Here is a 24533-nt window from a genome sequence, read left to right on the forward strand (position 1 = left end):
GTTACTCAGAAAAATTGTTTCTCTGCTGTAAACATATAGATATTGAACCAAACTACATCATCTGAGACAAGGATCACTGCAAAGTCCTTAAAACCTGGAGGGGGATGACACAATATGCATTTGGGCCCAGAGTTTGTGTAAAAGTGTTTCTTCACAGATGTGTTGATGATCATTATATTAACATTTGAGTTAAAACAGAATAAATGCTATTACGACTCAGTAGTGATCCTTCCTGTTAACAGCTTTTGCAAATCCAACTCTGTCATTCCCACGGTCAAAAATGCAGTAAAATGCAGACATGAAGACATCTCCTAGAATCCAGAGTGGACCAGAGCGAGTAGTGATGTCCAGAGACTGGAAGCCGCTCATGCAGAAGGTTTGGTCGTCAATAGATTCCTGGAAGGGAAAGCACATGTCCTTGCAGCAGCCTGCTCCAAGCCCAGCTCAGGGAGTGAGGAACAGGGAGTGGGGAGGCTACAGATACACACCTTTATGGTGTATTGCTCTGCTGTCAGCTTGTACTCGCGGTGTCCGATTGTGAAGCTTATGTGAGGCAAGCTTGACAATCTTCTGCAGTCTACAAAAAACTGTACATGATGCATTGATTGAGACAGGATCCTTTTTTAAGTATTGCCCTTTGAATTCAAGACTTTTGCAGCAGGTAGTGGTGAACCTAAGACAGAGAAACAGCATCAGGCTGACTTACAGCCCAACACTGCCCTCCAGCTTTCCGGTTCCTGTACTCAGTCAAAGCAGCCCAACAGCCCAGACCACTGCACCAAAACCCCTAGGGACCCAGGGCTGATGGAAATCCTTGCAAGTACCAAAAGGAAGGAGGTGAAGGGGAATTCTGATGTCTTCCGTGTACAACTCAGAAGCAAAACTGAGGGTGTGAGCCCCAGCAAACCTATATTAGTAAGGTCTACTGAGCAAAAGTTCTAGAATGCTCTGGCCTCGTCTGGGTGGAGGGAGCTGCCTCCAGTGGCTGCCTCCTGTGGCTGCAGTCCACCCCATGTCCTCCCATAGCATCATCATTTTAGGGAGAAAAAAAAAAGCTAGCGAAGAATACAACACTTTATACTTATATTCTGCCCTGGAGTGGGATTTAAACAGCAGAAGGACTAAACTCTGGCATGGTCATTAATTTCCATAAATAATACATTCACTTACAGTAACACAAAATATCATTTCCTGGCCTTTCTAGTTATTTCATGAAACAACTGGTGTGTTAAGTGGCACTGCAGAATGCACCAAGACCCAGAGGGATCTTTGCTGTAAACTGTAGTGTTCAAAGTCATTGTTTTAGAGGCTTCCTGGAAGGAAGAATTTGCTTTTTGCCATTTTTCAATATCTGCTTGATGAAAACATAACCCTAAGTCTTCTGTACACTTATTAGGTGTGATACCATTAGAACAAAATAAATCATAGGATACAGAGGATAAGGGCAAGAAAAGCCAGTGTTATGCTTTGTAGGATACAAGAAGCAAGACTTAATTTATTTACATAACTAGTACATCCAGAAAAAAATTAATCCTTGCTGGAAAGAGACAGAAGTTCTGGTAAGCTCACTGATGGATACACTAACTTTTACTGGGGTAAATTTGACCCAATATACTCAGCCTGTCTGTGGTTGCTAGGAAAACAGTCATTCGTATTTTCAGGATGCTTTTTTTTCAGAATCTGAGATGCCAACTGAATGTTTTTACATCAGCACTGGAGTATATAAACTTATACTGCAATGACCTGTTCCTTGTTCATATTACACTAGTATAAGTCCATTGGAAATACATATTTTATCTATATGCATTAGTATGTACCATTATAAAATCCACGTGTTATCGAGGCATACTCTTTGGCATGTATCTGAAAATCTGAACAAAACCAAAATTTAAGGTTTAACTAAGAAAGAATCAGAAGACTCAGGACTTACACAGGTGCCACTTCTTACAAAGGGAGGCAGACTAAGAGTCCACTTTTGTCTTTGCTCTTTTCCCTGTGCATCGGGCAACTATAAGACTCTCTTTTTCCAAGAGCAGTTTTGGGTCACAGTGAAGACAAATACAAAGTTAACAGAAGCCATATGCAGCAGCTTTACTTGGGGCACTGGAGCTGTGGCAACGTGCTAATGACCTGTGGGAGTCAGCCAAGGACCAACAATAAGGCACAGTAGAAGTAAGGTGCTCTGTCCTTGGAGATGAGTGGGTTTAGCCACCTCAGACTTCTTATCTCAGTGCTTTAGATTCTACAAGGGTTTGAATGTGCCATCTGAAAATTGCCAGCGGAGAGATGGGAGGGGCAGCAGAGAGACATCCCAGCCTGGCCCATGGCCAAGGCAATGGGAAAGCCTAATCTACCCTGCATAACTTTGCCTCATGAAAGACCTCCAGAGAGGTGCAGAGAGCCAGGGATCAGAGATGTGGGGCCAGAAAGGAGACAAAGTGATACATCAGAGCCATTTTGGCCCATTGGAAGAGGTGAAGATGATCCTTGGAGGGGAGGCAGGGACAGGAAGGAGTGGTGGGCAGCATCAGGAAGGGGTATGCAGGAGAGAGCAGCAGGGAAGACGGGAAAACCAGCGAAGAGTCAGAGGAATAAGGTTCAGGAGGAAGAATAAGAGACAGCAAGGCTTGTCCTGCATCCCATGACCCATCTTCCAGCAGTCAGGGTTGTGAGCGACACTGATGTGTATCCCTCCCAGGAGCCCTGGCATCACACCACCTACTCTGCTGCAAGCTGATAGTGAGGGGTCCTGTCAGTGGAATCACTGTGGTGTTGTCATTAAAATTCTCCCTTTCCATTTGATGCTGACATGGGCAGCCATCAGCACCAAACCCCTCCTGGCTTGGGGAAGCCAACAGCTATAGCTGGGGACATCGAAAATCCTCTGCTTTTCTGAGAGAAAATTATCTCTCATTCAGAGTACAGATCGATTCTTCAGAGATGCCCCCATTATTTCTTTACACACCAGTTCTGAGTGTGTGAGAGGAGGTAGACATTTGGGAGGAAGGCTGGGCAGCAAGGCAGATAGGTCAAAACCTGTTTGCCTCTGAGTTCAGTGCTGTCCTGGAAACAGGGCTTTCGCTGAGACCTTACTAAGATATTATTTTGATTGTTTCCCACCCCCCATAAGCTCTTTGCACCAACTACCAGTTCCTCTCTGGATGTTTTCTTTCTGTACAGTTTTTACCTCTCCAGTATTTGATGGACTTGCCCCAATATACTCCTGTAATCGCCTGATTTGTGAAGAGGGGCCGGTGATAAGAGAAGTGCCTGAGTCAACAATGGCTTCACAACCGTGGGAGCAAAATGCCACCCGGCCCTGGATCTTTATACTGCAAGTGAAAAACAAAGCACATTTAAGCAAATGGCATATACACTGTGACTGAAGCACCATATTATTGCTAGCTAAAGTACCAGAGTATGGACTGAGGATACTCCAAGGCAACAAGTGACAGGACAAGAGGAAATGGCCTCAAGTTGCACCAGGGTAGGTTTAGATTGGGTGTTAGGAAAACTTTCTTCACAGGAAAGGTTGTAAAGCATTGGAACAGGTTGTCCAGGGAAGTGGCAGAGTCACCATCCCTGGAAGTGTTCAAAAGACCTATGGATATGGCACTGGAGGACATGGTTTACTGGTGGACATGGTTTAGTGCTAAACATGGTGGTGGTGCTGGGGTGATGATTGGACTTGATGATCTTAGAGGTCTTTTCCAACCTTAATGATTCTATGATTAAAACTAGCTGCCAAGCTTGGCCAAAGACAAGAATGTCTGTGGACCTACTTTTCTCTCTCAGGATTCCTACAGCCCTAATAATTTACTGCTGGCTGATGAATTTGTCCTCACCCACACGTATGTGTTCTCATCAATTTATGCAGCGTGCTAGAGGAGGAACAAAGGAACACTGGCCACTTTGACAAAAGATAGCGGGAAAGACGAGAGCAGGACCCAGAGCTGAATTCAGTTTCTGGTTGCCTTAACCTCTTCACTGAACAGTCTACCAAGAATCAACTTCACAGGATCACAGAATATTCAGAGTTGGAAGGGACCCACAGGCCCTGCACAGGACATCCCTGAAAATCACACCATGTGCCTGAGAGCATTGTCCAAGTGTTTCTTGAACTCTGTCAGGTTTGGTGCTGTGACAACTTCCCTGGGGAGTTTGTTCCAGAGCCTGACCACCCTCTGAGTGAAGAACCTTTGACTAATATCTAACCTAAACTTACCCTGACACAACTTCAGGCCATTCCCTCGGGTCCTGTCACTGGTTGCCAGAGAGAAGAGATCCGTGTCTGCCCCTCCATGCCTGAGAGCATTGTCCAAGTGTTTCTTGAACTCTACTCTGTCAGGTGCTGTGACAACTTCCCTGGGGAGTTTGTTCCAGAGCCTGACCACCCTCTGAGTGAAGAACCTTTGACTAATATCTAACCTAAACTTACCCTGACACAACTTCAGGCCATTCCCTCGGGTCCTGTCACTGGTTGCCAGAGAGAAGAGATCAGTGTCTGCCCCTCCACTTCCCCTTGTGAAGAAGTTGTATACAGTGATGAGGTGTCCCCTCAGTCTCCTCTTCTCCAAGCTGAAGAGACCAAGGGACCTCGGCCACTCCTCATATGGCTTTCCCTCAAGGTGCTTCACTATCTTTGTTCCCTTCCTTTGGACACTCTCTAATAGCTTTACATCCTTTTTGTAATGTAGTGCCCAGAACTGCACACAGTATTCAAGGTGAGGCCACACCAGTGCAGAGTAGAGCAGGATAATCACCTCCCTCGACTGGCTGGCAGTGCCTTGCCTGATGCACCCCAGGACATAGTTGGCCCTCCTGGCTGCCAGAGCACACTGTCTACTCATATTCAACTTGCCAAGGACCCCCAGGTCCCTTTCCCCAGCACTACTTTCCAGCATCTTATTCCCCAGTCTGTACATACAGGAGGGTTGCCCCATCCCAGGTGCAGAATTCAGCACTTGCCCTTGTTAAGCTTCATTAGGTTGGTGATTGCCCAGCTCTCTAATTTGTCTTGGTCTCTCTGCAAGGCCTCTTTGCCTTTGAGGGAGTCAACAGATCCTCTCAATTTTGTGTCATCTGCAGATTTGCTTGAAAGCCCTTCAAGTTCTGCATCCAAGTCATTTATGAAGATATTGAAGAGCACTGGGCCTAAGATGGAGCCCTGCAGAACCCACTAATGACTGGTCACCAGCCTGATGTAATCCCATTCGCCATAACCCTTTGTGCCCAACCCGTGAGCCAGTTGCTCACCCATTGAAGGACATGTTTATCCCGATGTATGTTGGACATTTTGTCTAGAAGGATACTGTGAGAGAGAGTATCAAAAGCTTTGCTGAAATCCAAAAAGACTACATCAACTGGTTTCCCTTGATCAGCTAAGTTGGTTACCTTGTCATAAAAGGATGGCTGTGACCAATGACAGCATTGTCCTTCAGCTGCTTTTCAATACTTACCAGAATAATCTTTTCCATAACCTTACCAGGCACTGAAGTGAGGCTAACACGCCTATATTTACTAGGGCCATTCTTCTTGCCCTGTCTGAAAATTGGGACATCAGCCAGCTACCAGTCAAGTGGGACCTCTCCAGATTCCCAGGACTGTTCAGAAATCTCCAAGAGAGGCCTCACAATGACTTCAGCCAACTCCTTAAGTATTCTTGAATGAATCCCATCAGGCCCCATAGATTTATAGGGATCCAGCTGAAGCAGCAGACCCTTCACGATATCAGGGTCAACTATGAGTTTGTCATTCTTGCAACCATTTTGCAACCTCCAGCTCAGGGTGCTGGGACCCCCTTAGTCCAGCATTGGTGTTGAAGACAGAGGCAAAGAAAGCATTAAACATCTCTGCCTGGTCTACATCTGTGTTTGTGAGGTGACCATCCTCATCCTGTAATGCGCTGATGTAATTTCAGCACTGCTTTTTGCCATTAATGTGCTTAAAGAAGCTTTTTCTATTTTCCCCCACAGTACTAACCAGCTTCAGCTCCAACTGAGCTTTGGCCACACGGATTTTCTCCCTGCAAAGGTGAGCAGCATCTCTATATTGCTTGCACATCACCTGACCCTGCTTCCACTGAGTATACACTATACTTTTTTTGCCTCACCTCCAAAAGAAGATTCCCAGTCAGTCAACCTGGCCTTCTGACTCATCCACTAGATTTCTGACATTTAGGAATTGCCTGTTCCTGTGCCCTTGGGAGGTGGTGCTCCCAGAGGAGACCAGCACTGATGGATCCCAGCACTTTCAAATGCATTTTCCCAGGGGACCTTACTCACCAGTTCCCTGAGCAGCTTGAATTCTGCTCTCTTCATGTCAAAGGTTGAAGTTTTGCTGGCACTTTTCCTTCTGTCAAAAGAGATTTTAAACTCAATTGCTTCGTGGTCCCTGTGGCCAAGGTGGCCATCAATCACCACTTCACTCAGAAGACCCTCTCAGGTAATAAGCAACACTGCTGGCACTTTTCCTCCTATCAACAGAGATGTTAAACTGGATTGCTTCATGGTTGCTGTGACCAAGCCAGTCACCATTTGCCACTTCACTCATGAGACCCTCTCCGTTAACAAGCAACAAATGAGGAGGGCATCTTTTGTAGCTGGCTCTCTTAGTGCCTGCATCAAGAAGCAGTCATCCAGGTGCTTTAGGAATCTTCTTGACCTGTTTTTGTCAGCTGTATGGTGTTCTCAGTTAACATCTGGCAAGTTGAAGTCTCCCGTAAGGACAAGGGACGTTGACCACTGGTGTGTCATATTAAAACATTCTAACAAAGTAACATGCTCTCCCAGAAACCAGCCACTCATGTCACAGCAGATTTAGAGAACTAACAAACCCTGATCTCATCTAAGTGAAACCACTCTTTGGGAGGCACAAGGCTTAAGCACTGCAGCGAAGTCCTCCTGCCTCTGTATCACTAGGTGTTTCTGTCTCTGTGGGTTTTACCTGGGGAGGTGAATTACACCAGGTTTTTCATACATACATACTTGTTCACATGTATTTGCCAGTAGCTTTTCTCAGTGACTGGGACCCAGTGGATTGAACCTTTGTAGAGAGAATGGTCTATCCCCCCCAGAATCAACTCGCCACCAATCTCGGTGTCATCTTCTCTGAAAGCAGAATACAGGTTAACACGGACATGAGAGTGTTACTTTTTAGCACTGAAGCTTTATACAGATGCACAGTTGCCAACAATTAAAATAGATTTACTCCTTTTTGGCAGTGTCATTTTAAAGACTGACCTTTTCAGATAGAAAGAGAAGACTGGCTCCTCTACCAGGTTCTGGTTCATGATGCTGTCAAACACAGGCAGAGCATTGCCCACTGCTAAGGAGGGGTAGGCTAAGCCCAGCACACCATCAAAGTGGGCAAGGACAAAGGTTGGTCCTGGCTCAAACACCGACTCGCCAAAGTCCTGTCCCTTGATGGAGATGTTACTTATCTGTTTGGTACAAACAAAAGAAACCAAAACAGTTGAAAGTAATGACACTATCAGTTGCAACAAATTAGGAGATTTCAGATCCATATCAATTGATTCATTCTGTTTATAAAGACTGAATATCTTTATGTGACTTTTATCAATATAGCAGGTGAACATTTGGCAGGTAGCAATTCCTGCATCAATTCCTTATAATGCCTTACTTATGTGGCTACCTGTTCATGATCACAGAACAGGACCCAAGAAGACAAGCAGAAATGAAAAATTAAATCTTATGGACTTTTCTTGGTAGCCCAAAGCCGGAGCAGCACCCGCACCTCTCAGCACCTGGCTTGGTGGGACCTCACCCTGCCCTTGCCTTGATCAGCCAAGATTTTTCAGGGCAGAGCCAGTGTCTGAACTGCCCTGAAAACAGCTGAACTGGAGGCTGACACCCGTTTTAGGTGGATGCTCACCTGCAGTGTGTCTTTGCCAGCAACGCCCAGAAGCTGTCCCGTGCCGTACTGCAAGGAGAATGCCTCCCCTCCATGCTCATACGAATCCGACATGAAGGACTTAAATTTCTGGTGCACCCCTACACACAAAAAATTACATCTTTGCACTGAGGGGAGGTCCTGGCAATGCACCCACTCCCCAGTGCAGAACCAAATGACGTATAGGAGAGCCAGATTTTTGCTTCTCTTACAAGTAAAGTGTCAAAGGTGGTAATGTAGGCACCTCAGTTCCCTGCGGGCACCCCAGTTTTTCGATACCTGAGAGGTTATTTTGTATTTTAAAGATGAATTAAAACAAAAATGGGCATTTCCACTGCCGTTGGTAGCTGTCCCAGGTCTATTTTCATGTTTTTCACATCATGCACCTCGTGGTGTGGAGGGACACTTGGCAGCTGCAGATGGCACCTGCCCTGCCTGCTGGGTGATGTGAGAGGCAGAGACAGAGGAGCAAATCGGGGAGAGGGGAGTGGCCCTAAGGGATGCTCCAAATTCTCCTCTTCCAGGTTCCTGCTGCAGGTGAGCTCCTCAGGAAAAGAAAAGTGGTCAAGGGACCCAAGACATGAGGAGCCTAAGGGAGAATAATGATTCTTACTGCAGGCTTCACTGATGCAATAAGCAGAAGGGACCCAGAAATTGGAGGAGCCAGTGTCAAACACGACGGTGAAGCTCTGGGGTGGTGTGCCGACGCTCACAACTCCGTAGTACTGCGCCTGGGGGAGGAACAACCCCGTTAGCCCAGGGCTGCCTCCAGTGAGCTATCCTGAGGAAAAGGCATACTTGGCAATACTTTCTCAAGGGTCCTGTACAATTTCGTTTAAATTGAAATGCACGTCACAGGGAAGTTGTTTCTGGTTCCACGAGTGACTGCAGGCAGCAGATTTCGTTCCAGCTGTATGTGTAACAGTGCAGCATTTTAAAAGCCGTTGAACCAAATATTCAGTTGGGTTCCCCATGGAGTCAACAAACCCCTTTGCACCAAGTTTAGAGGTGGCAAGATAACCCTCAAGATGAAGCTCTCATGTGACCACAAAGTCTTTCAGGTTGCTCCTTACTGATGTCAGGAAGAAATCAGTGTTGCAAGGACAGCACAACCTGCCTCTACTGCCTTCAGAGGGCTCCACAAACACTGTCATGTGTGGCTGGCATTTTCCCTTTGTAATTAGCAGCTAGCAGCAAGTCAAAAGAGTATTGTGTTGCACAAACCGTTCCTGTTTGACTGAACAAAGTTCATCCAGTGGATAAAGAAACCACTGACCATCCCTGGATACCAACTGAGACTTGAGATAATCTGTCAACACATGAATGCTGGAGAGAACTGCTTATCCACATCCCAAATACAAGAGTCTAAGTGCCCCTATCTGGCCCTGGAAGTGCACTTCAGCATTAAGAGACCTATTTTTAGGAGGAGGCATTTCTGGAATTCAACCACAGATAGAAAAGCAATAGCCAGTGCCAAGCGTTTTGCAGCAATACAAATACTTGAATATGTAGCTCCAAGTGCATACTTGTTAATTAATACACTGAATACAGTTTCTGACCCCAGAGTTTATGATCTGAATGAGATAATCCTGAAAAGGCAAGCAAGCATGCCATTTAAGAGCATATACAGCTATACAGCAGGATTTTATTCCTTCCTGTATTAAATAAAACTTTATCGATTAATTCGTAAAGTGAAGCAACTCTAAGAGATGTTAATAAAAAATCCAATATAAATATAAATAATAAAATAAAATAAAAAAATAAAAAAACCAAAAGAAAACAAAACCCCCAACCACAAAAAAACAAACCCTCAACCAACCAGAAAACTCACAAGCACACGAAACACACTGCCATAAAACATCCACAAAACTGCTCCTGATGCTACCTGGCTATGCTGGGGAAGTGGGTTTGCTTTGTCACTTTGAGATTTATCCCCCTTTGATGAGCTTTAGAGCAGGCTGGAATGTTTCAGTGTCCTTTGTTCTTCTTCATATACATATTTCTTTATGGCCCTCATGTGTCAGGATGTTTCTACTGAATGAATTTAGCCTTCCCTTCCATTCCATTCCCTGTTCAGATGCAGTCCCCACAACATTTCTGCAACTTACTTTTCCTTTAGATAAGCATAACAGAAGAACCAGATAAAACAGAAAACAGAGACAAAATGCTAAACCCAGGAAATAAGGTTTAGGAAATGGTTGACCTGCTGACTTGCCTGCCTGAGATCCGATGAAACTCATATGTTTTTATTTTTCAATTTAGATGGTAAATTCAGCCAGGTTAGTGTTAGACCCAGGTCAGCCTACAATATTTAATACACATTAAACTCAGGAGATAAAAGCAGAAAAATACTCTACTTGGGTCATTGTTATCACTGATTTATGACTCCATGGGATCAAATAAATGAGACTTGGGGGATTTTTTTAATAACACACAAACAACCCAGTTTCTGATAAACAGACTACAGCTAAATGAAGTAATAAAATTCTGCCATGAAAAACTCAATCCCAAACCAGGACTGGTACAGGAAAATCTTCCATATTTCTTTGGGGACCCAAGCAAGTCCAATACAGATCTATATGACAAGAAAACTTGCCACTGCTAGACTATATCAACTTTCTACCTGGGTCCCATTCTAACCTAGACCTAGATGTGCTTCATTTTGCAGACTGGTAAACTGATTTTTTATTATCTAGTATTTATAGCATAGAGCAACAAGACACCTCAAGCCCTATAATTTCATTGAGAGACTAGATTTGAAATGTGCTGCAAAAAAAATCTGCCTTCAATAGAATGATGAATCCTAACCATTGCATTACCAAAACTGTACTTACATTCATGTAATCATACAGCCGTTCTGAAGCAGTTCCTACGGATAAAGCAATATCTGCAGGGAAGCAGTGCAGGTACCTCCGGGCAAAAACATCAGGGTGGTGATTCCTCCAGAATTCTTCTAATTCTCCCTTTTCCTTCAGCTGTTTCTTGATAGATTTGAATCGAATCAGGGGGATTCTATGCAAATAAAATAAACACAAAAAACAACTGGTTCTCCTTTCTAGAACTCTCATATACTCTTTCTTTAAAAAGAATGTTTCTTTTCTTGAAACCTCAGGGAGCATCATGCACAGGTCATCCTGGAAAGCCAGATGAGACATGCACTAGGATGCCAGTTGTGTTTTCTTACCGTTCCACTGCCATGATGAATGGGATATAAACCACAGCCAACAGTATCACCTTCATAGCTCCAAGTGGTTCAGAGTCTAATGACACTCCTTTGCTCAGAAGTCCCTTTTTTATGGCCCTTTGTTAGCAGAGGGCTGTTTGCCAGGTCAATCAATCACAGGAGGTCAGTGCTTTGGCAGAAAACTGATTAATTTACTCTCAGAGCAAATTGTGCAAATAGTGGTGACCAGTAGAGCTACTCAGGCACAGATAACCAGGGCACAGCCTAGACCAAGCAGACATTTTACCAGAAGTCCTTAATGTCTTTTACATAAATATGGAGTGATCTTGGCTCCTGTTAGCACGGGAAAGAGGAATCAGTCCAAGGACTTGCTGCTTTGCTTTGAGAAGTGGCTTAGAAGTGTTCAGCGCAGAGAAGGAGAGCATAACACATAACCATTTCCCTTTGGCATGGAGACATTTCAGGAGTGCTGAGCAGATGGACATTTGATGGACTTGTGACAAGTCATTCCCTAACAGCTGAAGTTTAATTCCTTATTTATGGGAGATCACCTGTCTAAACATAAATGTAAATGGGTCTTCAAAGTAAAAAACGTGACAGGCTGCAACATACAGTAATAAACTGCCAGTAGTTTTGTACACATTTCAGCAAGACATTTGGAAGAGCCCACTTGGATTTATTTTCCTTCAGGTTTCCTGAGGTTAGTGGCTCCCAGCCCTGCCTGACTCTTGGGTTCTAGTCAAGCCTGCTGAAAAATAATGGTGTCAAAAAGAGACTCTGATCTCACAGAGCGCAGCCCCAAACCCGTTAGCTGCCTGGGAGGAAGCTCAGCACTGAGTCTGCAATCTACTTACGAGACTCTTGAATCTTTCCTCTGCACAAGAAAGTGCAGTAAGCTACCACATACTGCATTTGAATCATCAGCCATTTTTTATTCAAAATACTATGGTAGGATGATGGGAAAAGAGCAACAACATTTTTTCCCCTGCAACACAACATTTATTTAAAACAAAGTGGTCACCATGTGAAGGTGACCTGGAACTAAGTAATCCTCCCAAAAGAGAGCAGATGTGTGACAGCACATAGCAAAGAGTGAATATCAAGGACGTAGAGGAGGCAGGAGTGATCATCTGCACTAGCAACTAAGTTCCAGGTAAAAAAACCCAGCAGAAAACCCCAAACACACAGTGTTTGTGAGCAAAGATGGAGTGTATAAATGCCTGTCATAGACTTCATGGAAATGTAATGCAAACCATTATCAGCATATACTAAAGAAATTCTTAAAAATTCTTCCATTAATTCTCTTCCCTTGCTATGTCAGACTGATTGAGGAGGAGCCTGAGAGCCTTAAAATCAACAAGTTTATAGCTCTATTCATTAGGATCCTGGATTTTGAAATACATGGTTTGCTTTTTCAAGCACACTTCCAAAACAAATTCAGCAAAGGCTGAACTGCATGTCATCATACAGCTGTGTGCAAAGCTTTGGATCTGAAAAAGCAGCAGCATCTCTATTATAATACTTTGTATCTAAAAAAAATAGTCAAAAAAATGCAGCCTTTATATTGATTACTATTTCATCAAGATTTTTTTTTTCAATCATCTAGCTCTGAGTAATATTCCCTATTTCTTCTGGGCTCTGAGGTTTTACACAAGTTCTCAGCAAACAACCACGTTTTCTGTCCCATAGTCATCCCAGCCACTGAGCTGCAGGAGCTACGTGCTGGAAATGAGAATGGTGAGCAAAGATGTGGCCATTTGTGAACTTACAGAATGCAAAGGCATTTCTCAAGGAGCCTCCACCTGCCACCTGATACAGAGCAGAGCAGATATCATGCTCCTGGGTAGAGCAGTGTCACTTTGACAAGAGCAAGACGATGTCTGTGCTGAGTGCCTTTATCACTTGAACTTTCCCTCAAATGCCACAAATGCTTCAGGGAAGTCATTAATGTTCATGTTGGAGGGCATCATGATAACTTTGAAGACGTGAAGTGGCTTTCAAAACAATGCCTGGGTCTACTGAGGAGACTGCCTTTGCCTTAGAGCCTCCACTGAGTCACTGATTCTCAGAAAGAACATGATTGTTCATTTTACTGCAAATATAGCCTTTTATTAATCCATGCATGAAGGTTATTCTTTCCCAAATTCTCTGATCTCACAGAATGTTCCAAGCAGACATTCATTCAGCCAACAGAGGTACAAAATGCAGCAACAAAAGGTCACCATGACTTTTTTTTGATAAGCTGGAATAATGATTAAACTCCAATGCAGATGATCCCTAAGAAATAGGTATATGCAGCTTAAATGTTCCATTCATTAGAAATAATTCAAGTGGAAAAAATATATCCTTATCTGTGTCTCTAGACATAAGGTACATTGCAAAGTTATTTTTCTACGTATGGATTGCTGAGAAAAATATGCCTAAACTATATTATTCCCTAGGCTTTTACGTTGTTTTGATTTGCAGGTTATCTGAAAAGACTTGTCTAAGGGACATGTATTTGCCATTCATCATTATTTATGCCAAATGCATTTGGTTTTCCACTCCTATAGCCTACAGTACCTTAAGGGGAGGGATCCTTGACTTTTAAAGGTGCCACAGCTGCTTAAAAATCAACATAAATATAAAAACCTGCTGAATGGGACTTTCTTAAAAGTCAGATTGCATTCCAGGGTAACTGCTTCAAAAAGGGTGCCCTGCAAAATCCAGGAATGATGCATGCCCCACAGTGGTCCTTAGACCGGGTATGTAGTGTTAAAGCAGTAAAGAAGTGGCTAGTTGGAGATGTTCATTCAGTGCAAACTTACTCTTGCTGCTGGGATGCCATGCACAGCTCACCTCACCTTCCATCATCAGAGACAGAATTTTTAGTGCACAACAGATGACTGCAACGTTATCTTTGTCCTCCAGGCTTGATAGTCTGCCCAGCTCCTCCACTCAAAACCTATTTTATGCCACTTGGGTCTCAACACTCACTGTTCCCTGTCCTGCTGTAATACTGTTTCCCAGATGCCCTCTCTGTTCTCCCCCCCAGGGAAGCTCTCCATACCTTTCATTGCTGCATGGCTCAGCCTCTCATCCCACAGGGAAAAGGCTAGCAAACATTCTATAGTCTATACCAAATTGATAGCTAAGATCTGCTTTTCATTTGCATAGTAGATTTTCTCAATCTTCTGTTTGCTCTGTCCTTTGCTTTTCCAAGAGTGCGTGGCTCTCAACAGTCAGATTTTGGCAGTGTAGCACCTAATGCCCAGAAACCAACTGCAGATTGTTTAAACAAACTATTCTCCCTGAACTGTGGTAAGCATGGAAAATGACAGGAATGAGCTGCAGATATCAAAGCAGAGTCAGGTGCTGGAAAGGCTATTTCACCTTAGAACACTCTGCTGGCTTTCACACCCAAAGTCCATGGTACAGCCATGGCCAACAGGCAGGTAGGACAATTATAGAAGGGTTTGGATTGGAAGGAACCTCAAAGATCACCTAGTTCCAACCCCCCTGCCATGGGCAGGGACACACATGAACCCCCAAGAAAGCTCAAGCTCTTGAGCTCAACTGCTCAGGAAGTCAAACTATGCAGAGGTTCCTACTCATGGAAATGCTCCTCCTAGAAATCAGGAGTACTCCAGACCTGAATAGCAATGCATCTTGCTGGGAGGAGGGGAACAGTTCACACTGTCACATTAAATAGCCATAACTTTTAAACATCATATTTACCTCATTCATAACAAGTGAGAATCTTAATGGAATTAAATCCATGGGAGCCTCTTGGCAGGTTTTGGTACAGACAGGGGAAATGCAGTAGCACAGTTGAAAGGTAAATGGAGAACAGCCTTGGCAGTTTGTGATAGCACATTTCATTAGACAAAAAGTAAAACGTAATGAAAAAGGCCCTACACAGTCAAGAGTGCCAGAGGCTCTAGAAAATACCGTTAAATTAGGAACACAAATAGTAGAACAGCTCAAGATAGCAGTTTGCCAAGTATTTGTGTTAAAACTGTAAGATAAGTACTGGGCGGCAAGTTACACTTTGAAATTATGTATTTGGCACCTTGCAAAATAAATCCCTGAAAGTGCCCCTCATCTGGAAAGTCAATCAAGTCTTGACAGGTATTTTAAACAACATTCTGATTATATCTGACATTTCTGCTGAAAGTTTCATGAAAGTTAAATATCTGAGTTTAAAAATTTGATCTTCTGTGGTGTTTATTTTCCCAATTCAATCCCCACTGCCCACACTGGCTGCACAGACAACACAGCCAGAGCAAGAGGTGAAGGGCTGGGACCTTGCAGTGACTGTTTGGGGCAAAATCACAGAACATTTACAGTGTGCAAGAGGCAGGAAGGAATGTTTCCAGGGATGGAAGTGAGTGGGAGTATGGGTGAGAAAGGGAGACCTGTGCTCTGAGTCGCTCTGTCTATAATCCTCATCACCAAACACTCATTCGGTTATCAGAAACATTTCAGAGCCCTTACATGGCTGGTGCCATGTAAACAGAGCCTTATATTGGGAAGACAGAGTTACCAGCAGGTCAGTGCACAGCAGGAGACCAAGGAGGGCCCGTGTCCCTCACAGTCCTGGCCATCCCAAAACGAAAGCCCAGGATGGGCAACAGTCTGAAAGCCATAGTTGCTTTTGTGCCCTCCAACAGGTGCCAGAAGTACCTCCTAGAAGAGCTAGAAGAGATGCCGGTGGATAAAACAGTGGATCTGAGCGGGAGCCAGCTGAGGTGGCTGCCTCTGCACATTTGCTCTTTTAGGGAACTGGTTAAACTGTACCTGAGTGACAACAACCTGAACAATCTGCCCCCCGAGCTGGAGCAGCTGCAAAACCTGCAGATCTTGGCACTCGACTTCAACAACTTCAAAGCGCTGCCCCTCGTGGTGTGTACGCTGAAGCAGCTGTGCATCCTCTACCTGGGCAACAACAAGCTGTGCAGCCTGCCCATCGAGCTCCGGCTCCTGCGGAACCTCAAGACCCTGTGGATCGAGTCCAACTGCCTGCAGTACCTGCCCGAGGTGGTGTGTGAGCTCAGCCTGCTCAAGACGCTGCACGCCGGCTGCAACGCCCTGCGCACGCTGCCGCCCCAGCTGCGGTGCCTGCGCGAGCTGCGCACCATCTGGCTCTCGGGAAACCTGCTGACAGAGTTCCCCGCTGTGCTCCTGGACATGCCATTTCTGGAGGTCATCGACGTGGATCGCAATTCCATCCGGTTCTTCCCCAGTCTGGCTCACCTGCCCGGCCTGAAGCTGGTGATCTATGACCACAACCCCTGCAGGAACGCGCCCAAAGTGGCCAAAGGTGTGCGCAGGGTGGGCAGATGGTCAGAGGAAACCCCTGAGCCCCGCAAGCGATCCGGGGCAGTGATAGACATCGACAACAAACCCTTGCTACCTCCTGCTGCCAAGGCAAAGCCGGGCGGGCCCTGCTGATGCTTGACCGCCCATTCGGGCAAAGGTGGCCGTGCACTCACACCGCCACCCAAACTCTACCTCTCCCTTGCTCGCTGGTGTCCAGGGAGCACCACAACACCTGGCTAGTCTTCAGTAGGTGCACCAGCTTGGAGCAACAGCAAAACTCTCCTACAGACACCCCACTCTGCACAGCACCCAACACTCTAGGGAGATTTCCTCCCCCCTCCCATACAGGGACCACTCAAGTTCACAGCAGAGATGAACACTCAGTTGTTTTCCATGGGTGGATTGTACAGAGCATGTATGGACTTGCTGCTCTTCACTTGGGGCTCACTCTTCTTTCCACCTTGCTGAGGTGTCTGAGCTCAGCTGGAAGCTGCTGTTCAAGGTGATCACTGCTCAGAGTCACAGCTCTAAAGCAACCCACAGCATTTGTCTCAAACGACTTACCTGAAACACAGCAACGGCTTGGAGGTTTCCCTGCCTGCCACATGGGAAGTGGTGGCAGATCCCAGGCTGCACTATCAAGGAAACAGCATATACATACCAGGGAGCTCTCCTCTCCTCTTACCACTGCTGCCTTCTTCCTGGAAAATTTGCAACAACTTCATTTTGCTATTGCTGAGCAGCATTTCAAACGATGGTGAGGAAAGCCAGAGGCTTTGCTGTACTTTTGTTACTGACAATTCTGCCTGTAAGGTCAGCTGTACAGGATGAGTTTTCGTGCAGCAGCAAGAAGATCAAAGCCTGACTGAAACAGAAAACTCACAAGAGCTGCAAAGGTAAACTTGCATGAATAAAACCCAGGGCTGGGAGTCTGCCACTATAGGCTTGCACAGAGTCTGAAGCAGAAGCAAACTTTACTCAGCTGATTTCAGCTGGCTATTTCTCCAGTTTGCAACTCAGCCCAGCTCAGACACCCTTCACAATGCACGGAACTTTTCCTTTTTTAAAAAAACTTCGTTTTAATTGAGTAACACAGAAATCTGGCTCAAAATTACATTTTAAACTTGATTCTGTAGTACAGATTATTGAATTTGGTGAAAGACAACTTTTTTTAACAAAGCTGGAGAGCCCTTGGTGGCACACTCTTCAACTGGAATGGGCTCACCAGTGCAGCCTACAGAAGCAGCAATTGACTTCCCAGAAAAGGTTTGATTCCATGCCAGTTTGTGACTGCTTAATGTCATCTGCATGCTTTAAAAATTATGTGGAAATATATAGATTCTCCTAGAACTTGTTGTCTTATTAAATGAAATCCAAATTTGGATCTGGCTGGCACCCATGTAGCATGCTACTAGTCAAATTAAATAAAGTATACTAACAGCTTGCCAAGTTAAACCATCCTTCTTTGGAATTAACAGAATTCTATCCAAATTTTTCATCTAATCTAGTTTCAACAATTTCTTCCTACAAAAGGAAAGGAGGACAAGAGTTGGAGGCTGTTTTAACATCCAAGGTCAATGTTTTATTTCCCACAGACCCAGTAGTGCATTTCTCTCAGGGGATGGGCAGGAAGGTTCTTTCAGCAGCCTGTCAATGATTTGTGTTTCACACACCACTCTCCACACAGCGTTGTCACTTCTGGAGGGCTGAAGGGTAAACTGTGTTGAGTTCAGAGGAGCATTCTGCAAGCAGATTCCCCTCATTTTAGGAAACTTAAGGGAGAAAAATGTTTGCAGAGATACTTCACTTCAAACTGACCGTTCTGCTTTGGCAGGCTTGCCCCGGTGTTTGCCAGGTGCTGCACTATACTTGCAAGCACCAGGTGGGTCACAATGCCTGGCAGGCACCTCTCTGGGCTCCCACACAGACAGAGCCTCCACTAGTGCTTACAGTCGTCACCAATGTGCATCCAAACTCCTGCACACACCACAGACTTCCTCACGACCCAAGCAGAAAGAAACTAGTCCCATTAAGTAACACATTGCCTTTGCAGCAACTACTAGAATAGGAAATGGAATATAAAGACAGGCTACAACAGACATGAGGCAGGAGGGAAGTGAATGCAATGCAGCCTGGCACATTTTCTGCTAACTGCCCTCTATTACATGTATTTCTGAAGTCAACCAGAGCCCAGTACTGTATAGTTACACACTCAGACCTTTTGGTCCAGAATGTTGCTCTCTCTCCCAAACTGCATCTTCCTCTCAGTCCCCCTTACCAGGAAATCCTATCTGTGTAAAATTTGTGGTGTAAAAAGCTGTAAAATCACTTAGTTCATGTTCTGGGCAATGACTAAGGTTCTTCTTCAGCTTCTTCTCTTCCTTTCATCATCAAAAACCGTGAGTAGTACCCCATTACCTCTAGAAGATACCATCTAACTTCAGAGCCTACTTCTAGGATCCCAGCTCAAAACCCATGCAGCCAGGACTGGAACACACCACTTACACTAAACATACCAGGTCAACCTGAACTCATGAGCTACAAAGGCCTGGTCTCTGCCCAAAGCATCTGAGGCCTGAGGCTGTGCACCACAGCCATCCTAATGGAACTGCCCTTCCTGGTTCTACATAAAGAAATACTACTTTGGTGAATCTGAATTTTTTAAATTTTTTTATTTATGTGCATTTTAAGTGGAACCTGGAGAGGAACAGAAAGAATAGGGCTGCATAAAACTCCCGTTCTACTTGAAAGCGAATTCTTCCCCACAACACACAGAAGCTCCACTGAAGACAGTGCCACTGATGGAGATCTGCTTGTCTCAAGCTTCTGTTCCATAACCTCACAAAAACTAGATCATTAAAAAAAACTGCTAGGTGAGATCTGGTCCACACAATCCTCAGGTACTGAAGACAATTTAACACGGGCGATGGTCTGGTACACGTTTTCTGGGGAGAAAAAGAAAAATCAGAAAATTCCCATCCATGCTGGTGTCCACCAGCCCCTCCCCAACCACCCTTATTTTTAATCTTTTGTTGATAATTTGTGTTCAGTGCCAGCTTTATCTCACAGCACAAAAAGCAGTATCACCTCAAAGCTAAACGCACTGAATTTGACCATGGTAAAAAACCCTGTGATTTAAAAAGCAGTGCAAACTACCTGGTAGCAGGCACACATGGGACAACCTGCCTTTGAGCAGCATTTCTTCCCAAACTTCTTAACAAACATGGTTTTTCTTTAGCTGCAGATTCTACCTCAGAAGCAGCTGGGCATTTCACTACAATTCTTGCCAAAAGGACAAAAAAAAGAAAGCATCATGATCCCTTACTTTTCAGTCAGCCAGTATTTTAGGGCTGTATGTGACACATGAGTAACTGCTGACCTATGATTAACTAGGCATTGCTTAGGCACACCAATTTAAGCTCACTGGTAGCTCTAAAGGCCTGACCATGCAGCTAATGCAATATAATCTAACATGAATGTTAGCACATTAGACTTCATTTCATATAAAGTATTTTTAGAACAAGATTTTTCTGCACTGTTACTCTTCCACAGGAGGAGGTTACTCTATACCACTGTAACTGATCATGCAGATACTCAGATCATACCTTGGTGCTGCTTTAATGATGTCATCTACACGAAGAATCATTTCTGCTGCTTCAGCTGCACTCAGCAAAACTTGCCTCTTGACTTGGAAGCTTTCTGTTACTCCCAAACGTGACATGTCTCCAATGGTACCCTCTTTCATGTCTGGAAGAAGAAACACATTAAGAGGTTGCTGCTTTTTTTATAACTTGGCCTGTTTTTAAGGAAATTACAAGAAGCTGAGAACACAGCAACTTCCCTGCTCAAATGAACCACATTGATAGTAAGGGAAGTATTAAATAAACTCTTTCACCTCAAGGCTCCTGATTTAAGCCTAACATGCTGCAATTACATACAAAACATTAACAATGAAAATTGTATACACTGCAAAGAAGAGACAAAGTCCCAAGAGGACTCTCAGTACTATTCCCTTAGGTATATCAACTTCCGAGTTTTTCTCCACAACTTTGTGGCTGGGTTTTTTTAGGGGGTAGAGGGGAAGGGGACGAGGGGCAGGATGTGCTTGGTTCTGCTAGGTTTTTGTTTGTTTGGTTTTAAATCAATGCTTTTCTTTTAAGCTTCATAAAGCTAGACTTGAAGTAAAGAAAGTCAGTTTTAGAGGTGGAAACCATCCTCTTCAAAAGCAAAGGTTTTCACTCTACTGTCAAAGGTCTGGTAGAATGATAAAGGAATCAAAATACTCAGTTCTCCCAGCTCAATGTAAGTGACAAGACACATGTGACCAACTTTAATGAGCCTAACTGGCCTCGCAAACAGCAATTAAATCACAAAAGTAACACTGAGCCCCTTACCCAGTCCATAAGTAGTCTTCCCTTCACTGTGAGCAGCTCTGAGCTGAGCAACCAAATCAGCACTGTCATAGCCAGCATTATCAGCTATTATTGTGGGGATCTAAGGGGATAAACAAAGGTTGTTTTTAATTAACACAGGGACTGATCCCTAATAAACATGAAACATACTTTGATATAACCAGTTTACAACCTGAATTTCAAGAAGAGGCTTCAAAAGCATGGCAAATGATCTGCTACAATGATCAGAAGACAGGGAAAAACAAACAAAAAAACAAACCACCTTTCTATGGACTTTGTTTAAGACCCTGTTGTGAGAAAGTAGCTGAGAGGACAAAAGGGTGTTAGCAGATTTGTCAGCTCATTTCACATGGACAGAAAAAAAAATTAAAAATCTTTTGTCATTTCAGACTACAACTGGAGAAATGTTTTCATTTTAAGAACACAAGCTTGCTGGTAAGCATTAACCACCTCATCATCCTGTTCACTGTTTCAGTGACAACAGTGAAAACCTGCACATCCTGACTGAAGAGGTAATGCCAAGTGCTACCATGCTCTTTAATTTAACTCTTTTGTGAGAAATGTTTTCCTATAGCCTTTCATTGCCTAAGAAAGGTTTTCCATAGTTTAAATTACAGGAAGGCATTTTTTTCCTCAAATCAGTCTGTTAGCACAATAATATTCTATAAACATTTCTTGTGACACTTACTTCCTACTTAGACACGATCTCCAATGGAAGCCTAAAAGCTTCCACATAGTACTACAGTGTGAATTCAACCAAATAGCACTAGAGCATCAGTGGAACAGAAGGGCTGCTCTTCTCTAAATCAGCTGTCAATTCCAGGTAAGAGGAATTGACAGCTAAAGGTCTCCCTAGAGAGAGGAGCATTTAGAGGAGAGCTAGCATATGAACATTCACAACCCTGCAACATATGCAGAATTATTAGAACACCAATACTTTTTTGTCTAAGACACAAAACACCTTTTCTCTCTCTGTTCATCCAAGATGCATTGCCAAACTTCACTTTTTTACTTTTAAACAACCAAAATTTTTAAAGTCAAGCAACTATCTAATGTCAGGAGTTAGTAAGTTTCATGAAACCCTCTTAATCCAGCAATCTGATTAAACAAACTCACCATTCTTAAAGCCTTAGCAAAGGATTCCATTGCAACAGACTCTTTACCAGGTGTTCTGACAGCAAGTTCTGCAACAGCATTAGCCATCAGCATCTCTGAACAACCTATTCATCGAAGACACACAGGTGTTATACATCTGATGAACAGTAATATGAAATGTGTTTCATGTACAAAGTACAAAAAATCTAATACTCACCTCCACCATACACAGTTCTAGAGTCCTTCACAGTCTGGGCAAGAACACAGAGAGCATCATGCAAAGATCTCTCTGCTTCATCTAGAATCTGCTGGGTTGCTCCACGCAAGACTATGGTGCAAGCTTCACCTAAAAAGCAGAGATGCAAAAAGATTTAAAAAAAACAAAGCAAAGACACAAAAAAAGACTAGTGTAAAGCATTTGAAATGGTTTTGCTATCACTGCAATCAGGTTTTATATGCTTAATTTTTGGGGGAAAAGAAAGCAGACAGAATGAAATTATGTGCACTATGCGGTTGCTTTTGTCAATGAACTGTTCCATGACACCTTAGTTAATTTAACAGAAAACTAATATTGCCTCAAAACAAGCCCTTGAAAACATACAGTATTGGCATTCACCAGGCTAAAGTCTCAAGTTCTTCAAGTATAATAACATGCTGCTACTTGTCAATTTCGTCTCCCAAAGCAGAAATTTTGGTTCCCATCCTTACAAATGGTTACACTTGTTTACATAACATTAAACACATACGATTTCAACCACGAACATATGTCTTTGCAGAATTTTTACTGAAGAGCAATGCTTTAAAAAAAATGGTTACGTGAATCATTACAAAATTCCTGTGCCATCCTGGTAACTTAGCAGTGTTAGCAGAGGGTTAACACAAATGTTACAACACACCATTAGTGATAAAACACTTACCCATTGCTACTCCTGAGAAATGAATAAGTTTATCTTCTCCGATCATGATTTCTTCAATAAGCTTGCAGCTTCCTAGTTTTACTAGCTCAGGGTGATCAAAAGTTGATGCAATTTCACCACCTACCAAGGTAAGATCATACAGAAGTCAGAGCTCAGAATGAAAGCATCTGTTTAGGCAAGGTCTAAAAAAGGAGGGAGGATGGGTGAAAATAATCATCTTCATAATTGCCAAAAAATAAATTTACATTAGTTCCAGTTAATTATCTTTAACTTCAGCAATGAGAATCATCTGTAACATTCCAGATGTTTCATTTTCATTAGTGAGATTTATGGTGACTACTACTCAAAGCATCCAGGCTGTGTGTGTCATTGGAGGTCCACCTTAAGTCAATGACTCAGGTGCACTGAAGGCAACTCTTTAGTCCTTTCTATCATTACAATCAAACAACAGACATTTAGAACAAGGTTGTATTATCATAGAATCAAGGACTAGTATTAACTTGTGGTGTCATCATCTTATTCTTTCTATTGCTAAGTTTCATCTTTTCCCTAGAAAAAATCACTTCAAAAGCTTATCAAGCAGGGACTTAACAGAAAATAGCTTTAAAATATGAAAGCAAATTACTAACTTGCACTAACTTGCTAAATTAAATCCCACAGTTGGCATTATGATCCTTTATGTTTAAGTCATTATGATGTCTAACATACTGAAGACAGAAACTTGAGTTGTCTGCTTCTGAAAAAATACTGACAGTTATAGAACAGTTGATAAATCAACACAGCAATTTCGAAGTTACTTATGGGTAGGGTCCTCTGTATACACTTGTATTTAAGGTCTGTAAAATACAGCTTATTTGGAGTGCTTTTCTCAGTCACGGATCTGCTTAATGGTAAAAACTACAAATGAGGTAATCAAGCACTAACATTTATTAGAGATAAAACAAATAATGTGACCCTCCAAGTTCCATACAACAAGCTACTCTACACACCTGTGACAAGAGCCAGACGTTCTACACCAGCAAAGTCTGCGTGCTCAATAGCCATGACACCAGCAGCTCCAAAGAGCTGTTCAGGGTAGTTGTAGATCAGCTGTCTACAATTAAAACACAGGCACATCTCCCCATTACACACTGAAAAAATCTTTTAAAACAGTAGAGTAACAAAGACACCAGATTCTTAGCAGCATGGACATGGGATAGATGTCTGAAAGCCATCTATATGTGTGAGGCACCTGCCACAGAGAGCATGTTACACCACACAGAAGCAAACACACTGACAGGCAGACATACAAAGCTAAAAACAAATAAAAAAATTTTAAAACTCTAACTATGATACTTTTGGAAATAACTTTCCCCTGAACAAACACTATCACACTAAGCACACAGAGCCATATGCTTTATGCTCTTTGATCTCAAGTGCCTGCTGGGCACTAAACTGCCTGTTCTAGCAGGGTTTACTGTAACATGTGAAGTAACATCTTTAATTCCTTCACCAGCACAAAATCTAAACAGCACACAACTCTACAGGAACAATAAATGGCCAGTCTTGTAATGTACACAAACAGACCACAGAGAAGAGTACATGTTCCCTCATTAATACGTGTACCACCCTCTCTAGAATGAAGTAGTTGTCTAAAGCTGAACAGTCAATGACCATTCAGGAGTGCTATGCCAAGTCATTTTTCACTTCCAAATTAGAGACTGAGTGTTACAG

At 43.4% G+C, this 24533-nt stretch overlaps 3 protein-coding genes across 3 annotated transcripts in view; 1 reads left to right on the plus strand and 2 right to left on the minus strand.

Annotated features, from left to right (window-relative positions):
- Positions 1 to 216: 216 nt before the first annotated feature.
- On the minus strand, positions 217 to 11151 carry LOC103797066 (cathepsin E-B-like). The gene is made up of 9 exons (XM_009069261.1): positions 11096 to 11151; positions 10746 to 10923; positions 8525 to 8642; positions 7894 to 8012; positions 7242 to 7441; positions 6987 to 7109; positions 3188 to 3332; positions 489 to 587; positions 217 to 396 (listed from the first exon to the last, which is right to left on the minus strand). Exons 1-9 carry the CDS (start codon positions 11149 to 11151, stop codon positions 217 to 219), a joined length of 1218 nt encoding a protein of 405 aa, XP_009067509.1.
- Positions 11152 to 15700: 4549 nt separating this feature from the next.
- On the plus strand, positions 15701 to 16528 carry LRRC10 (leucine rich repeat containing 10). The gene has a single exon (XM_009069262.1). The coding sequence runs from the start codon at positions 15701 to 15703 to the stop codon at positions 16526 to 16528; it is 828 nt and encodes a 275-aa protein (XP_009067510.1).
- A 2536-nt stretch (positions 16529 to 19064) lies between these two features.
- Positions 19065 to 24533, minus strand: part of CCT2 (chaperonin containing TCP1, subunit 2 (beta)) — a gene marked incomplete at its 5' end in the record, with an annotated part of 10747 nt that continues 5278 nt past the window's right edge. The window contains 7 exons of the mRNA XM_009069263.1: positions 19065 to 19341; positions 20002 to 20143; positions 20791 to 20890; positions 21925 to 22028; positions 22121 to 22249; positions 22821 to 22940; positions 23810 to 23913. Of these exons, the coding sequence (XP_009067511.1) occupies positions 19311 to 19341; positions 20002 to 20143; positions 20791 to 20890; positions 21925 to 22028; positions 22121 to 22249; positions 22821 to 22940; positions 23810 to 23913 (730 nt within the window). The remainder of the gene's footprint in view (positions 19342 to 20001; positions 20144 to 20790; positions 20891 to 21924; positions 22029 to 22120; positions 22250 to 22820; positions 22941 to 23809; positions 23914 to 24533) is intronic.

The sequence above is a fragment of the Acanthisitta chloris genome, unplaced genomic scaffold, assembly GCF_000695815.1.
Source record: "Acanthisitta chloris isolate BGI_N310 unplaced genomic scaffold, ASM69581v1 scaffold20712, whole genome shotgun sequence".
Classification (NCBI taxonomy): Eukaryota; Metazoa; Chordata; class Aves; order Passeriformes; family Acanthisittidae; genus Acanthisitta; species Acanthisitta chloris.

Bases quoted from the DNA above. Each gene is read 5' to 3' on its own strand.
- LOC103797066 (XM_009069261.1), bottom strand. From the start codon at position 11,151: ATGAAGGTGATACTGTTGGCTGTGGTTTATATCCCATTCATCATGGCA. The intron at 8,643-10,745 runs GTAAGTACAGTT...TTCCTCCCCCAG, and splicing joins GGCTGTATGATTACATGAAT to GCGCAGTACTACGGAGTTGT. The intron at 397-488 runs GTGTGTATCTGT...TTTCCCTTCCAG, and splicing joins CAGAGCAATACACCATAAAG to GAATCTATTGACGACCAAAC.
- LRRC10 (XM_009069262.1), top strand. From the start codon at position 15,701: ATGGGCAACAGTCTGAAAGCCATAGTTGCTTTTGTGCCCTCCAACAGG.